The 17,465-nt window shown below is 51.2% G+C and overlaps 1 protein-coding gene across 4 annotated transcripts in view; it reads left to right on the top strand.

Moving 5' to 3' along the window:
* The window catches only part of Stpg1 (sperm tail PG-rich repeat containing 1), a 36,744-nt gene extending 24,303 nt beyond the window's left edge, over positions 1-12,441 (top strand). For 3 of the 4 annotated variants that reach the window (XM_050156701.1, XM_050156729.1, XM_050156710.1), the window contains 3 exons: positions 2,384-2,549; positions 9,037-9,227; positions 11,865-12,440. In XM_050156701.1, coding sequence (XP_050012658.1) covers positions 2,384-2,549; positions 9,037-9,227; positions 11,865-11,941 — 434 coding nt within the window. In that variant the 3' untranslated portion in view covers positions 11,942-12,440. Of the gene's footprint in view, positions 1-2,383; positions 2,550-9,036; positions 9,228-11,864 lie in introns of all 4 variants that reach the window. The other variant, XM_050156719.1, reaches the window with a different exon arrangement.
* Positions 12,442-17,465: the final 5,024 nt, after the last annotated feature.

The following is a 17,465-nucleotide window of genomic DNA, read 5'->3' as shown; positions in this document are numbered from 1 at the left end:
CTTCCCTGCAGTGCCAGCTAAGCTTCTCCCCACTTTTCTGGATCCATCAATTCTACCGGATTTCTTTTCCTGGCGTGACTCCTCTTGACCCCTGACCCCAGCCCTGGTTCAGTCATGGTAACTTGTGCATAGCTGTCATGATAGTGTGTATAGACTTTCAAGTTTTGTGTTACTCTTCCGTTCATGTATGTCTTTAAAAATCTGTTAGAATGTGGCACCTGTAATCCCAATATTTGGGAGGCTAAGGCAGGAGAACTGTTATAAATGAGGTCTGTTCTTTAGAGGGGCTGTGGTCAGGAGATGACTCCATTGGCAAAGTGTTTGCTGAGAACACGTTGGCTTCCATCACCACGTGAAAAGCCAGGAGGAGTAGCAGCGGTGGTTACACGGTAGCTCCAGGAGTGGTTCCTGCCTTTCCAGAGCTGGGGAGGCAGAGACTGGAGGGTCCCGGGGTTTGCTAGCCAGCCAGTCTAGCCGAACCCTAGGCTAGACTCCAGGTTCAGTGAGACCCTGCCTCAAAAATTTAAGGAGGACTGCCAAGATGGCCTAGCAGGCAAACATATTTGCGGTCAAGCCTGGTAACGGGTTCAGTCCTCGGGACCAGACGGTGGAGAATCAGCTCCCTCGAGTTGTCCTCTGACCTCCACGTGTGTGCTGTGGCACATGTGTAAATGCACACGTACGTGCAATAAATAAATACATCAGAAGAATTGTAGAAGGCAGAGATTAATGGAAGAAGACACTTGGAATTGAATTCTGGTCGCCACATGCACCAGCACATACAAGTACTCCCATATTAACGGAGGTGCTAACACACACACAGATAACTTGAAGGTACAAACAAAACAAAAACAACAACAAAAACCCAAGCCACACCTAAGTGGCCTTCTGGTGTTCGAGAGTGTCACTGTCGAACTTGCTTTCTGCAATGCTCTCCTAGATGCTGAGGCTACACCTGTGTTCACACCGAGGGGCCTGTTGTGTGTCCAGCTTCCTGCCTGCAGTTTTTATGTTCATTGACAAGTGCCCCTCATTTGAGTGATGGGAAGCCTGGATCAACGTGAGCTGTGAGGATCAACGTGTCTGTGAGGACTGACACGTCTGTGAGGACTGATGTGTCTGTGAGGACTGACATGTCTGTGAGGACTGACGTGTCTGTGAGGGCCGACGTGCCTGTGAGGGCTTTTGCCCAGTCCTGCTCGTCTCTCCTCCCAAACACCTGTATCCCCTCCCTGAGCTGTGAGAATGTCGGGGTGAGACTGCTCGCTGCTCTCCCTCCAGCCAGGCCAATCTCTCCTCCCTGAGGCTTTGAGCACAGGTGAAGTGAATTTAACTATGGTTTCTTAAGACAGAACACGGGGCACTGGCAATCCACACAGCAGGTTCTCAGTAAGAACCTGTTATGCAGGGCTGGAGAGATGGCTCAGTGGTTAAGAGCACTTGCTGCTCTTCCAGAGAACCCAAATTCAGTTCCTAGCCTCCACAACAGGTGGCCTCCAACTGTCTGGAATTCCAACTCTCAGGGGATCTGACCCCACCAAGGGACACTTACACTCACGTGCCCATGTGCACACAAAACCACCTAAAAATAATAAAATTTAAAAAAAAAAGAACCTATTGCTTAGGGCCTGAGGAGGTGGTTACATCAGGTAAGGGTTCTTATGCTATACAGGCATAAGAATCTGAGTTCGAATCCCCATTACTTATGAAAAAGCTGGGTGTGGTCACAAATGCGCCCATAACTCCAGTGTTGTGGAGGGCAGACACAGAAGAATCCCTGGGGTTTGCTGGCCACCAGCCTGGTCAGTGAAAAATCTCTGAAATGAGGCGAAAAATGACAGAACAGGGCAGGGCAGCCCTGGTCTTTGCCTGCATATGAATGTTTGTATAATACACGCACAGAACACACACACACACACACTTAGCTTATTTGACATTTACAAACCATGAAGATGGTATGGTATTCAGCTATTGGAACCACCCTGTGCCCAGGAACTAGGTGTTCTTACGCTACAGAATGGGAGAGCTGTGTCAGTACAGGCCACCCCGTGTTTGGGGGCATTCCTTAGGTGCCTGGTGCCTAACTGGATGGATGCCCTCTGGCTAGTTAATTCCTATCTCTGGGCTGCAGGGCCTGGGTGTAGGTTGGAGGGGTGAGACCCACTGGCCAGGTTGCTATGTGGCCTATGGGTTGAAGTGTGTTATTCAAGTAGAGGCCTGACTTTTGGTCTACACAGGCAACCTTCCCATAGGGCCCACTGAAACCCACTGAAGTGACGTTACTGTGCCGCTGTGGCGTACCTGTGAGAGCCAGTGGCAGGTGCTACTTTTCACTGATCTGGGGAGAGCGTCTCATCCTATGTCAATTTTTCTCTCTGTTCAGGGCATTACAATGTCAATGAATCGCTGGTGAAGCGCTCACCGAAGATCTTAGTATCCTGCTTCAAATCCAAAACTGTCCGTGGATTAAAACTGACATCAATAGGCCCAGGGCCTGGTTACTATAACCCCAATGATCAAACCAAGATTCAGAAAAAGCCTCATGTCCCGTGAGTCCTGCATTTTCTTCTGAGGTAGCTCCAGGGGATGCTCAAAGAGGCAAAAATGAGGATGCTCACCGGTTAGGCAGGACTCAGTCCGGGGCCCCGTTCCCGTGTCACAGTGCTTGACAAGCCATTGGAGTAACATCTGTTAGGGACATGTCCCCCACAGTAGTAGAACCACCAGCCTTGCTTGCTTCCTGGAGGAAGGAGTTGGGCTTCAGGAAGGCTCGGGGCTTTGCCTGAGTCTGTGTGTTCACATCTTGCCAATAGGACTCGGGGCTGGCAGGGTCTTTCTGTGCTCCCCATGAAGCTGGCTTTTCCTGGGGCTCCGATTGCTCTGTTTTTATAATGTGGGATCTCTCCCGCGCTTGGGGAGATGCAGCAGCTGGGGCACACGCATCGTGGTACACCGATGGAGCTGCATCTGCCCATCAGCCCTGCTGTGTGGGCTCGGGCAGCATGTGCTACACTGTGAGCACTCATGCCTTTATCTATAAAGCTAAGCGGGTTTAATTTTTGCCTCGTAGGGTTGCTTTCAGATTTAAAAATTTGTCAGGCATATAGTAGGTGCAAATGGTGACTTCATAGTAACACAAATTTAAAAAGAAACAGAGCTGGGTCTGTTGGTTCACACTTGTAATCCTAGTACTTTGGAGGCTGAGGCAGGAGGATTGAGAATTCAAGGCCAGCCTAGGCAATGTAGCCAGATCCTGCTTCATCAAAATAGGGTTGGGAGGTGGAGAGAAACAACCGTGTCACCCCGTTGAATATATTCCATTTGAGAGTTTTCATTTCTATTTTATGTGTGTGGGTGTTTTGCCTGTATGTGTTTGTGCACCCTGTGTCTGCAGTGTCCATGGCAGCCAGAAGAGGGCGATAGGTCCCCTGGAACTGTAGCTATAAATATTTGTGATCTGCCTTGTGGGTGCTGGGAACCTAACCTCAGCCCCCTGCAAGAACAAGTGCTCCTTGCCCCCGACCCCCCACCCCAGGCTCTTTATTCACCATTCCTAATGTTATTTTCATCTAAGAGACTCGAAGGTATTCAGGGCTTAAGAATTCCTTAAGTGGCTGTGGAACTTCCATGAGGTTTTGTCACCTTCTGAGTCTTCACTCCTGTGGCAGCCCCCCTTGTAGGTCCAAGAAGGGTGACCACTAGGGTTGGGTTGAGTGTGTGGGCACCTGAGCCCCTCCACAATGACACGGCAGGAGTCAGGGCCACAGCTTGTCATCCAGGCATCTGGCAGGAAGCTGGAAACATTGGTCACCATCTGGCCATCAGTCTGGGACATGGGGCAGGGATTCAGGAATCTGTCAAGTCAAATAGGAGGTGGAGAAGGGACTTGGGCTTAGATGGAGGCTACCAGGTAAGTTCCTTCTGTGGTCCTATTGTGGGATTCTGCAGGATTCTTTCCAGGCTCTGGAGCAGGGGATTGACTCCTTCCTTTGGGCTGACTTGAGTCCACTCTGTGCATGAACTTTTCCTTAGTCTGCTTGTGGAATGCTGCAGGAAGGGGTGGAGGATTATCTTCCATGGAGCCTCCCCTGCCTGCCTCTTTGCTGAGTGGCGTTGAGGATCTTCCCCACTGTGGCTCCTGCAAGGCTGAATGAAGCAGAACTTGGAAACAGTTCTTACTTTTTCCCAGCTGGCGCATAAAAGCTGTGCATTTTTATGGAGACCATGTGATGTTTTGACGCATTACTTAATGTTCAAACCGGGAGAAGCGTCTGTCTCCTCAGACATCTGCCTGGCTCTTACTCATTACAGTCGAGATTACTCTGTATGCTACCGAAATGGAATACAGCTGCGATTTCGCATGGTGGCTCAAACCCACAGCCCAGATCTGGCAGCCTCAAGGAGGTGGGCTTTCTGGAGTGACACTTGTAGGGCCATTCCACACCAGAGGCTGGTGCTTGTGCCTCAGGAGATGTGGCTGAGGAGCGTGTTGTGGGTGTTCTCGGCCTCCGGCTGCCCAGCTGACTCAAAGTTAGGAGGATTTGTTGGCTTGCAGGTTGTCTTAAGATGTGAAGCGAGTGTTCGCCAAGGTTTCAGTTCTCAAGTTTCTCAGTACCTGTCCTGGGGGTGACTCAGCGAGGCAGGGCAGAATGGGGTCCTCCCGATGCCACCCGTTGCTAGGCAGAGGAACACCCAGAGACTCCATTTTGACCACTTCCTGGAGTCCCTAAGTCATTGGCTTTGCATAGCATGCCGTCCTGTCAAGGGTAGCCCGAGAATCAAGCCCCTTGGCCCAGGTCCAATTCAGTAATTACACTGGCCAATTATGCTGGGCCCACCTAAAGTTCCCGGGGATTGTCAATTCGCTGTGGGATGCATCTTCCCAGGCGGCTCATCTGTCACTGCCCCTGCCCTGAAGAACAGACAGATACTGCATTCCACCCCAGAGGCAGTCGGTTGCCCTTTAATGTGGAGAGGAATTGTGAGAAATTGCCCCCTTTATCCCTCCCAAACCTGGGAATCCCCCAGGCAGAGAACCTGTGCCTGCGAGTGTCCCAGGGGTCCTGATGCCTCCCACAAGTGACCTGCAGAGACCTGGAGGACATCCATTATCTCTGAGCCGCTGACAAAGGGTTTCCTCGGAAACTGAGGTGTGCTTACTCCCTGTTGTGGCTGCTGGGGGAGCTGGATCCATGTTGTCATTCATCACTAAGCCACCAAACCCAGGCTGGTCACACTGCATTGCCGGTCACACACATCCTGAGTGTGACCACTGGATGTCTGTGATTTCCCAATTGCCCCACACCACCAGGAACCAGCCCTGGGCAAGGAGGAGTTTGGTGTCTTGACTCCATCACCTTCCTTGCAAGCTATTCCCCACCGAACACACAGATTTTGGGACACAGGAAGAGAGATGACAGTGGCCATCTTCAGCCCTCCCCCCACTGTCCCTCTGTTGTTTCTAGGTGGTTCCCTTGTTTCTCACTATCCTCTCCCCCATTTCCCCACAGACCCTGTAAATGTGAAGTTAAGAGGGAGCTCTGACTGTAGCCTTTCAGACACACTTTCCCTCCCAGAAAGACCCAGAAGAGCCCTGCTCTTGACCCGGTGCCATTGCCCACGCTGTTCCTCCTGCAGGAGCACCCTTCCCTGTACACTCAGCTCCACCCTCGCACACCCACCTGTTGTGCCCCTCCCCCGTGAGTCTTCTTCCTGTGCGTGCGCGCCCACACACACACACACACACACACACACACACACACACACACATGCACGCACGCTCACGCCCACTGTGTGTTCTACTTGCCTCATCCTTTAGGGGTGGTGACCTTGCCTTACTCAGCTTTGAGGTCCCTAGCCCCTTGCTGAACCGCAGAGAAAGGGGAGGGGGCACAGAAGGTGATGGAGCCCAGATACCACAAAAGGGCTGAGTCTGGCTGCTCTCTCTCCCTTGTCTGCCCCTGTGTGCCCACTGCTGGAGTGCCCTTCCCTGCTCTCCCTACCTCGGGGTTCCCTGCTGACCTCTTCCAGGGCACAGGTTTGGACCGCCTCGTGGGAATTATTGCTGCCCTCTTCTTTTCCTAAGAGGGCTTCACAGGATAGCCCAGGATGCTGGACACTCTGCATATAGTCCATGCTAGCCTCAGATTTGTGCCAGTCCTCCTGCTTCAGCTACCCAAGTGCTGGGATTACAGACATGTGCCATCATTTGTGCTCAGAACTTTTTTATTTTTAAAAGTTATTTATTTATTATTTATTTAGTTTTGGTTTTTCAAGACAGGCTTTCTCTGTGTAACAGTCCTGGCTGTCCTGGAATTAGCTCTTGGAGACCAGGCTGGCCTTGAATTCACAGAGATTCACCTACCTTTGCCTTCCCAGTGCTGGGATTAGTGTGCGCCACTGCCTGGCTGTGCTCAGGATTTAAAACTCCCCTTTTAACAGACTTCCTGTTAGGCACAGGAGCGAAGTCTAGTTACTCCTAGCATATAGTCTGGGGTGGTCAGATTTCCTGAAGACACATAACCATTGAGCAGGGCAGGGGACATTTAAGCTGCAGCTGCACACACATACAACCCCCCCCCCCCACACACACACACTCTCCACTGTCACCGTTCAGATGACACTAGCTGTGGACTACCCAGGCCTCATGATCCGTGTCTTAGTCCAGGACAGCCTGGATCCTCAAAGTGCTTGACTAGAGCTGTAGGTAAAGCTGGCGTTCACTGGAGACCCTAGCATTCTGCTGAGGGGGTGGGGCATCCCTAGTACTGTGAGAGGAGACAGGAAGAGGCCGCTCCAACCAAATGTGCACGTGTGTGATGTGGCCCAGCCTGCATCCGCCTCTAGTAGCTACCCCTACTTGGGCAAGCAGACACTTCATGGGCTTCCCTGGAAAGAATGTGGGATTCTTGGGCTTGGGAGTGACCCAGACCAATGAATGACTTCATCTGATAGTTGGCTCATTCCAGTTGTGACTTCTAGGAGTCATGTCTGTCTCAAAATGTAGCCAGTCAGGGTGTCTTGGAGAGGGAGTCAGAGCCAGAACAGGGGCAAGGTAGTATTTATTTATGAGGAGAAAGGTTCTTGACCACACCCTAAGGCCAGGCCCTCCATACGGAGTAGAGGGATACATTCTCCTCCTTCCTGTGGGTATCTTTGTTCGGATATAAGCATCCAGGCCAGCTGTTTCATGGTTCGAGCCTCTAGCAGAGCGAAGCAGCTTTCCAGGACCCCCCTAGCAGCAGGCCGATCCCCACACACCACAGTGGCCCCGGTGTGAGCACTGAATTTGCACTAGCTCTGTGGGAGCCGCTCCACAGATCTCTGCTGTTTTTGGTTTGTTCTCATAGCTCCCCTACAAAGAGTGAGGGTTCTCACTCCCTGCTCCAGATATTACAGTTGCTTTGTCTGAGACCCCAGCAGCCAGCCAGTGGCGTGACTAGAATTCATACTCCATGCAGGAGTCTCTGAAATGCAGACACCTTTAGCATGGTGTTATGTGGGATGGCCTTCTGTATGTGTGTTGCTTTTATTGGTTGATAAATTGTTTCGGTCAATGGCTTAGCAGAGTATAACCAAGCGGGAAGTCTGAACACACACACACACACACACACACACACACACACACACACATATATGTATATATATAGAAAGAGTATATATATGGAAAGAGTAGGCGGGGTCAAGGCAGACACCATGGAGAAAGACACTGGAACCTTACCAATAGGCCACAACCTTGTGGAGATACATAGACTAATAGAAATGGGTTCATTTAAGATGTAAGAGGTAGCTATAAATATGCTTGAGCAATTGGCCAGACAGTGATATAATTAATGTAGTTTTGTGTGATTATTTGAGTCTGGGTGGTTGGGAAATGAAAGAGCAGTCTCTGCTGACAATGGCCTGTCTCCACATTGCTGCTACTAAGAGACTGTCCTACAGAGCCACGGGTCTGCAATGGGGTCTGACTTTACGTGCTATGGTCTCTCTGGACACTGGTTCCTTTAGCCAATAAGGAGGTTGACCAGTCATCTCTAGGTGTCCTGGCTCTATGGAGTTAAGAAGGTAAAGGCCCAAGGCCAGCAGGGTCATGGGAGCCAGAACTCCCCCACTGCTTTTGTCTGTTCCGGGATGTTCTGGGCTCTGAGAACCTCACTCCCCTTTCCATGAGAGGCCCCAGAAGAAACTTCAGGTGGGAGGTGGCCTTTCCCCTGAACAGTGGCTTGATTCCCTAGATGGCCGGGATACCCAGTAACTATCCTACCTGTGGGCTGAGGGGAGGGGACAGTCCTCAAAAGTCCTCTTATCTAACTCCCCGACTCACGCATGGGTAAACTGTGTCCCAGAATTGTTATGTAGGCTTGGCCCTATGTAAGTGTTTATTTAGTGACTTAATGGCAAAGTTGCGATACAAAATAGACCCCTTTCTGGAGGGAAAGATGTCTGTCTGAAACAGTTGCAACATAAGCAGCGAGTGTCCTTAGGAGTTCTAGATTCCAGCCCAGTGCTTTTCCATCCCTGCCTCCAGCCTTAAGGGCAAACTAGCAGGGTTCTGGGGTGTCAACAGAAATCTGTCAGTTGTAGGACAACAAATCTATGGAAAGCAGACTGAGGCTTCCTTTTCCCTGGCCATGCAGACATCACAAGTGGCTCATCCAGGGCTTTTTCATCCAGGCTTCAGTTCTTAGAGCTCCAGCCAGACTCTACCAATCGATCACAGTCAGCACATACGATCAATGGGACCTGTTTTCCCAATGAGCTCAGCAAAAGACATCTCTAACAGAAAAGTGTCTGTGCTCTCACTGCCCCAAGGACTTTGTGTTAGGTACCAGCACCTCTCAACCCTGACAAGCCTGTGAGGTTTGGTTGCCATTGTACAACTGAGGCCTAGAGGCCCTGGGCTCACAAGCAACTGAATTAGGCTAGATACTGGTCAGGGTGAGCCTTGGGGCCCCACGCTTGGCCTGTGCTTTAGACTCTGCCGGTTCCCCCACGAGGCTGCTGTGGTGACGTCTTTGCATTGTTTCTTTTCCAAAGGAAAGGTACTCTCCTGAACTTCTCTGCCCACCCTCTGCCTCTGCCCCCAAAGCCACCTCTGCCCGGGCCTGGTCAGTACGATATTGTGGACTACGAGGGACCCCCTAAGCATTTCATCTCCAGTGCATCGTTTGTGTCCAATACCAGCCGGTGGCCAGTGTTGTCATCCAGACCAAGCCTACCGGGCCCAGGTCAGAGAACTGTGACCCCAAATCTTCCGCAACAGCTTGTCATTCCGAGGCCATCAAATACCACCAGTTTATGGGCTGTTTGCTAAGCAGGTTACAAGGGTGAGGTGGGCTTAGCAGGTTATCGGCTTACAATTTCAGGGCACTAAAATATTTGTTTCTGAACGTAAAGAGGGCTTGCTTTGGATTTGAAATCAAGGCTGGGAGGTCCAAGAGGCCAGAGGCTCTGCGTAGTAGTGACTGCACTGGCTGGAGTGTGTACCTCACAGACCTCATCTCCACTCCTCCTCTCTCCTCCCCTCCCCTCCTCTCCCCTCCACTGTTCTCTCTTCTCCTCCCTCCTCTAACCTCGTGTGTGTATGTGTGTGTGCGTGTGTATATATGTATGTATATGTGTGTGTATGTGTGTGTATATGTACGTGTGTGTATGTGTATATGTATGTGTGTGTGTGCGTGCCCACACTCTCATTCCATGCTGTATGTGGCCGTAAGATGATAACTGGTGGATCCTGGGGACTGAACTCAGGCTGGCAGGCCTGGCAGCGAGTGCTTTAAAAGCTACCTAGTCATCTCAGCACCTGTGTTTGATTTTTGGAGACGAGGTCTCTCCCTGAACCTAAAGCTCACTGATTCTGTGAGGCAGCTGGCCAGTGAACCTCGGGATCTGCCTGTCATGGGGCCACCGGTGTTAGGGTTACAGGTGCATGCCCTCATCCTGGCTTTTCCCTTGGTCTCTGGGGAGCTAAAGTCAGGTCCTCATGCTTGTGCGGCTGGCACTGCACTGTGCCATTGTTCCAGCCCCAGAGACTGTTCTAGAAGGATAGGGCCATAGCATTTGTGGGAGTCTCATAAAAATTCTTATTCTCGGGGCTGGAGAGATGGCTCAGTGGTTAAGAGCATTGCCTGCTCTTCCAAAGGTCCTGAGTTCAATTCCCAGCAACCACATGGTGGCTCACAACCATCTGTAAGGAGGTCTGGTGCCCTCTTCTGGCCTGCAGGCAAACATGTAGACAGACTATTGTATACATAATAAGTAAATAAATATTTAAAAAAATTCTTATTCTCAAAGATATTTAAGCCTCTAGTCTAGATTGGCTAAGGTCTGAAGGGCAAGCTGCTTACTGCTAGGGGCATTTGTGGTAGGGCCCAGTCTCCAGGTGGTGCGCCTTGTTTGTGATGGATACCAGAGGGAGGGGTTCTCTGTAGCCACTTAGCTCCTCCCTCCCGACCCAGAAGGAACTTGCCCTTGCATCTAGATCTCCCCACAAGTTAGCATCCTGAGGAGCCCCCTCCAGCAGGATGGGCAGTTTTCCATTCCCAGGGTGCTCCCTCCACAGTGATGGGTGGTCTCTGCAGCTCGCTAAGGCTCCCTGGCCTATCTCTGACAATGGCAGGAGCTGGTGGCCTGTGCTCGCTAAGGCTCCCTGGCCTATCTCTGACAATGCCATACGCACGGGGACTGGAAAGCAGAGCTGACAGGAAGCCACCTGTCTTTCACGCTCAGTCATTAGGCAAGCACTGTTGACACTCCCATTCTGGGTAGCCCCGAGGTGACTGAGGGCCTCCAGAGGCATCAGTCTGGCAGGAGAGAACCCCCCTTGCTCTTTTACCCATAGGCAAAGAAGTGGTAGGGGACGCTGGGGAGGGAGGCCAGTGCTCCAGCAGGGCCGTTCCTGTCGCTGTGGTCCCCTATCGCGATGATCCTGCGGGTATGCTGGGAGGACGCACATGCACACATCTGTCGTGGTGCCTCCAGCAGGCAGACATCTGCCTGGACCCATGGGCTCCTCTCCTTAGTTTCTTGAGAGGATATGAGAGGGATCCTTGGCTGTGGCTCCCAAGTCTTTTTTGCTAGAGAAATATGTCTTGGATGGCCATGGCTTTGAGTTTTCTGGCAATTTTTCCTCTCTTCTTTAAGAATACTGTTTTACTTGAAATGGTCATTTCAGTTTCTAGGAAGTGGTATTGTAAAGTTGGTTCTGCTATAGAAGCTATATATAGTCAAAGACGGTCAGAGGGCAGCCTCGGCCAGTAGAGCCATGTAACAGGGCTGGGAAGGCGGCCCCGTAGGTCAGGTGCTGGCTGGGCAAGCATGAGGGCCAGGCTTGGATCCCAGCATTAGTGCAAAAGCTAGAACTGATAGCGTAAACCTGTGACCCAGGATGGAGACGGGGGAGCTGAAGGTTCGGTGGGAGACCTTAACTCGAAATAAAAGTGGAGTCAGGTGTTAGTGGTGCACACCTTTAAACCCAGCATTTGGGAGGCAAAGGCAGGTGGATCTCTATGAGTTCAAGCCCAGCCTGGTCTATAAGAGCTAGTTGCAGGACAGGCACCAAAGCTCTGTAGAGAAACCCTGTCTCGAAAAACTACACACACACACACACACACACACACACACACACACACACACACACACACAAAAGTGGACTGGGATAGAGGCAGATACCTGAAGGTGACCTCTACCCTTAAAAAAAAAATACCATGAGGCCAGTTGCAGCTGCTTCCTCTCCCTATAGGAAGAGGTGTGTGTAGGCTGAGGGGCAGGAGCAGGGCTCCCTCACCCTTCCCAGCTCTGAGACTAGGCCCGGGCCCTACAGCCACGTCTTTCTATTTTGATGCCTTTTCTTTCTTTCTCCTCAGCCACATACAAGCCAGAGATCCCAGGGAAGCAATCCTTCCTCTACAATGAGGACAACAAATGGATCCCAGCGATATAGCGATGCCACAGCAGCTCCGGGAGAGGCTTGTGCAGCCGGGCCCCCGAGCCTGCTCCCCAGGACACCCATCACCAGAACCCACCTTTCCTCTGTCACCCAGCCCAGGGTCACATACTGTCTGGAGCTGCCTTCTGGAGACTGGCCACCCCTGCCCCTCCCATGCTTTCCTGAGCAGAAAGGAAGAGAGGCAGAGCTCTCTGACTACCTCCACGTCAGCCTCCAAGCTGGTTTTGGGGACTCCCCTCCCCAGAGTTAAGGGATCTTGAAGCTCAGACGCTGATATGGAACCTTGGCCTACTTCCCTGTAGTGAAGTCCTTGCTTAGAAACCAATCAACCAGTGCTCTGAGGCCTGGTCCTTGAGCCCTGACCTCCAGTTGTCCTTGACTTCTGGGAGGCAGGAGGCTCAGAGGGGCCTGCGACAGGAGCACAGGCTATTCCCTGGGAACCCCTGCCTCTGCTGTGCCTTGTTATTGCACATCAAGAACATGGAATCCAGTCATGAGTCATCACCTATGAACATGGACTCCATCATGAGTCATCACCTATGAACATGGAATCCAGTCATGAGTCATCACCTATGAACATGGACTCCATCATGAGTCATCACCTTATGAACATGGAGTCCAGTCATGAGTCATCACCTATGAACATGGAATCCAGTCATGAGTCATCACCTATGAACATGGAGTCCAGTCATGAGTCATCACCTATGAACATGGAGTCCAGTCATGAGCTCGTAGACTCTGTATTCATGAGCAGGCGAGGCAGGACCCAGCTGGAGCTAGAGGCCTGGAACCATGGTCCCCAGGGCAAGGAGGACCTCTGTGTCCGTTTCTTCATGATCTCACTTCCCCAACCTTGCCTCTGCCTGGCCTGGTCTCTGTCACCTTCATGACTTCCCACTTTTGAGAAAGTTTTCTGAGAAAGCATCAATTTCTGAGTTGGACGGTGTCTCTCACAGATCGTGGCTAGAGGAAGAGCTGAGCAAGAACCAAGAAGAGACGAAACTGGTTGCACATCCTCTCCTTTCCCGGGTGTCGCTAATGTCTGCCACTTTTCTAGATGGGATCCTCTTGGGTTCCCTTCCCTCCTCCAGCCCTGATCCCTTTCCATGAGGCCTGGACTTCTTGCTTCCCAAGGCCCCTTCCTTGAAGAAACTGTACATCCTGGGCCTCCCATATGGACTGGCTTCCTGATTGGGTTTTCTCCTGAGGGAGGGGCGGGATGAAGAAACATTTTCAATTAAATGGAATTCTTGCTTTTCACAGAAGCTGAGCTCTTTGTGAACCGCAGATTCCTGCAAGCTAGGGCTTTGGAACAATGAGGTAGCCTGGTAAACCCAGAAAGCCTGGAGGCTTCTGGTCATACTGATCCTGGGGACTGGCTGGGCTGGAGTCCCCTGGTCCTGGGTCATTGAGAGAGGCTGGCAATGTACCGGGAAGTTACATCAGGCCTCTTCAGTCATCATGGCACTCCACCTAGTGATGCAGTCTCTCCCAGTAGACCAGGAAGCAGGCCTCTCTGAGGCGGTGAGGAGGGCGGTGCCAGAAGGGCAGGGTGAGAAGGGCGGGGCTCACCATACCTTCCAGAAGTCACTGTTGGCACTGGGGCTGGGCTGAGGCCCTAAGCTCTGGTGAACTGCGTACTGGTCCTCCGACACTCTGAAGATGTCCCAGCTTGAATCTCAAAAGCTCAGATTTAATTGAGTTGGTGCCTGGAATCAGTTACCTTTCTCGCTTCTTGACTAGTATATCTGACAGAAGGAAGCGTGAATCTCAGCTCGGTGTGAGCATGTAGTCCATCATGATGGGGACAGGATGGTGGTCAGGACAGCTCAGGATGGCGTAGCAGGAGTGAGCATGAGATGTCTGGTCATTCTGTATCCACAGAAAGAGAGGCCAAAGCTGGCACTCGGCGGCTGGCTTTCTCCTTTCTCCTGTCTTTCTCAGGCTGGTCCCCCGGTCCATGGGATGGTGCCACCCACATTCAGGCCAAGTCTCTATCCTTCCGTTCATCCTTCACAGGCATGCCCAGACTCAAATCCAGACATTGTTATTAAAGTTCCTTTTTTTATAATTTACTTCTGATTTTTTGATACAAGGCCTTCCTCTGTAGTCCATTGTCCTTGAACTCCAGAACCTCTTGCCTTCTCCTGGGTGCGGGGATAACAGCCACGCAGTAGCCTGCTGATTTATAAAGTCCTGGGTGTGACTGGGATGGAGCTAGCTGGACCGAGGATGCACTGCTGTCGGCCCAAAGTGCTTCCCAAATGACAACACGCACACAAATCACTTGGGTATCTTGTTAGAATACAGACTCAGTGGGTCTGGCTGTCTGAGAGCCAGCAATGAGACTTGTTCCGGACGGTGTCAATGCTGCGTGTTTGAGATCCGTGCTTACAGTAGCCAGGTCTGATACACGCTCATGTGGTTGTCCTCTTGCTTCTTCCACTGGTTCATCCATTTTTTTTTGTTAATTTTTCCTCCTTCCCTCTCATTCCTTCCTCTCCTCACTCCTCTTGTGCTGAGTGACTTTTATGTCAACTTGACACAAGTTAGAGTCGACTGAGAGATGGTAACCTTGATTGAGAAAAACGCCTTCCTAAAACCAGGCTGCAGGCAAACCTGTAGGGCATTTTCTCAATTAGTGATTGAACCTGTAGGGCTCATTCCATTGTGGGAGGGGCCTCAAATGGGCTGGTGTTCCTGGGTCCTGTAGGAAAGCAGGCTGAGCAAGGCTTGGAGAGCAAGCCAATAAGCAGCATTCCTTCATGGTCTCTGCATCAGCTCCTGCCTCCAGGTTCCTGCCATCTTTAAGTTCCTGTCCTGACTTTCTTCAGTGATGAACATTGATGTGGAAGTGTAAGCTGAGTAAACTCTTCCCTTCCAAGTTGCTTTGGTTGTGGTGTTTCATCACTGCAATAGTAACCCTGACTAGGACACCTCCCTCCCTCATTCTTCCCCTTTAATCTCATGCTCTTGCTGTAAATCCACCGGGCAGCAGTTACCTGCGGATAGGCACCGACAGCTATGCTCCTAAGAGAAAGTTGTCGGAAAGACCCTGTCACGGCTCCATTCCTCCTAATCTTTCGCTTTGGGGAATGGCAATCTCACCATGGTGCCCCTGGCTCCTGACTCTCTCTAAGGGCAGGAATGACCTTTTTCAAGGCTTGTTGAACACTGTCTTTGGCAGCCAGGTGGCCTTTTTTGCTCGAGAACCCTCATCTCCCTATGTGCCGGTGACTTGCTGGAGGCTGTAGGTGCACGGGGTGCGGAGGCTGCCAGCCCCTGGCCTGTGTTCTGCAGCAGGTGTGCTCTGAGGCCTCTGGTTCCTCTGTGTGCATGGACAGAGAGAGAGCCAAAGGCATTCGTGCCACTTTGGAACAGTGATCCTTGCCTCGATTACACACCATGATCACCTAGGGAACTTCAAAAAGTGCCATTGCCTGAACTTTTATCCAGAATGATGGCTTAGGGAAGAGGGCAAAGGAGAGGCTGCTCAGATGACACCAGTGAGGTTACCATTACCTCCCCCCCATCCCTACCCACCATTCCCACCCCTATCTCTCCATCCTCCCCTCCCTGCCCCTGCTTCCTTGCTCCGGGCAAAAGCTGTACAGGAAACTAAGAAGGAACTCACACACACAGAGTCCTGGGGTGTGTGTGGTGCCTCCAGTCCCTTTGCCTGACTGTCACATCACGGTCACACATGGCTTTGCTCCAATTGCGCTGTCCCAGAAGCAGGGAAGCCTGACTCACTGGGCGGATGTAACCCTGAACGCTCCACAGTGTCTCTTGAGCAGGGCCGCACAATGATTTTAGATTGGGCCTTGTTGGGCCTACCTGGAACCCTAGAGTTCTGAATGATGAGTGTAAGATTCACCTGAACTACACAGTGAGACCCTGTCTAATAACAACAAACAAAACAACAGTCATTCCCCCCAGTGCACTAAACTGCAATCCAACTGCACCGCTGGATCCTTTGGCATCCTGAGGCCAGCTTCTCGCTGCGTAGCCTGCATCCCGGTGCTGACTGTAGGTAGAGCTTGTGATATTTTACCACGGATTCTGTTGGAATTGGGAGTTCTCAAGGAATCTTGATCCTTAAACTTTAAACACACACACACACATGTTGTACAGACATACATATAGGCAAAACACCCATACACATAATTTTTTTTTAAAGTCTTGTTCAGACATAAGAAATTCTAATTCATAGGAAGCAGAACTTCTGGTATTGAAGAAAGGGATGCTGAACCTTCTCCACACCTGGGCCTTTGAGACTCACTGGAGAGCCTGAGGTTCTGAGGTAACAGCTGAGACCAGTGAGGACCACACTGTGCATTTTATGACTAGGGAAAAGGGGTAGATTTGGCCATGGAAAGGAAGAAAAGAGGAAAGGGAGAGAGGAAGACAGAAAGGCATTCCTTGTCAGTAGCCATTTCCCCCCAATCATTACAGGAACCATCACCCTAGGGAGTCTGCAGAGAACCCCACACCCATAATTATGTTCTATTGACAGAATGCCCCTCATCCAATTAACTGTTAATCTTAGCGGAACCCACCTCACATTCCAGCTATCCAGGGAACCAGGTGTGGCAACTTGTGACTTCTGGCCTGTCTGTCCGACCGAGCTACGTGACCGGAACCACTCGGCCTGCGAGATCCTGTACCCTGCCCCCCATTCCTTACCATATATAAACTGTAACCCATCCCTAATAAACGGAGGCTTTGACAAATCTGCTTGGCCTCCTTCTTCTGTCTTAGCTCATTCCCTTCCAGGTAGCGCCCCTCTGAGACCCTGGAGTAACTCGATTGCAGGGTGGGTTACAACCCCTAGACTGAGTAGCCCACCCAACGCAATCGACAATTCCTTTTGCTTGTTCCCTGGAGAATAACAAGGCTTGGTTTGCAGTTCCCTCTTGTCCCAGAGGCGTAGACACACCCACATGACGGTATGCAGGGTACCAATATGATGTCTCTGCTGTATGGTTGGGAAGTGATGTGTCGTCTCCTTTGGGGCCAGTATGAGTTAGATCTAGAGAAAACGACAGTCTGGAGAGTAGGGGCAGAGTTGGTCCAGGTCTTGGCTGCATGGGTCCAGTCTGAGGCTCCGCCCACTGGCCTCTCCATCATTATCATTGTGACCCTTTCCAGGCCTTGCTCTGGGCATCAGGGGTCCCTCTCATGACCACCAGTCTTGTGGGACCACATCAGATTCTATGGCAGTCAGGGTGAGTACCTCTGTTCATCACGCTGCGCTCATTCCCAGCCTTCAAGTGCAGGACAAGATGCCCTTGGGACAGGGCCACAGTGAAGAGAGAAAGAGGAAGGCCTCCTCCCCCGGAGCCTCTCTTCTGGCTGGAGACTCCCAGAAGGAAGGCGCACATGAGGCCGGGAAAATGTGCACAGGTAGGCTTTTATTACTAAATCCTATGTTATACAAAATGCATAATAGAATAACAGCTAAAAAAATAGTCCAAGAAATATGAAATACATACTTTTGAAATGATAAAAATGTAAC

This window comes from Alexandromys fortis, unplaced genomic scaffold (genome assembly GCF_014885135.2).
Source record: "Alexandromys fortis isolate MF-2015 unplaced genomic scaffold, M_Fortis_MF-2015_v1.1 scaffold_26, whole genome shotgun sequence".
Taxonomy (NCBI): Eukaryota; Metazoa; Chordata; class Mammalia; order Rodentia; family Cricetidae; genus Alexandromys; species Alexandromys fortis.
Note: the sequence above shows the minus strand (reverse complement) of the source record. Positions and strands in the feature narration are given on the sequence as shown.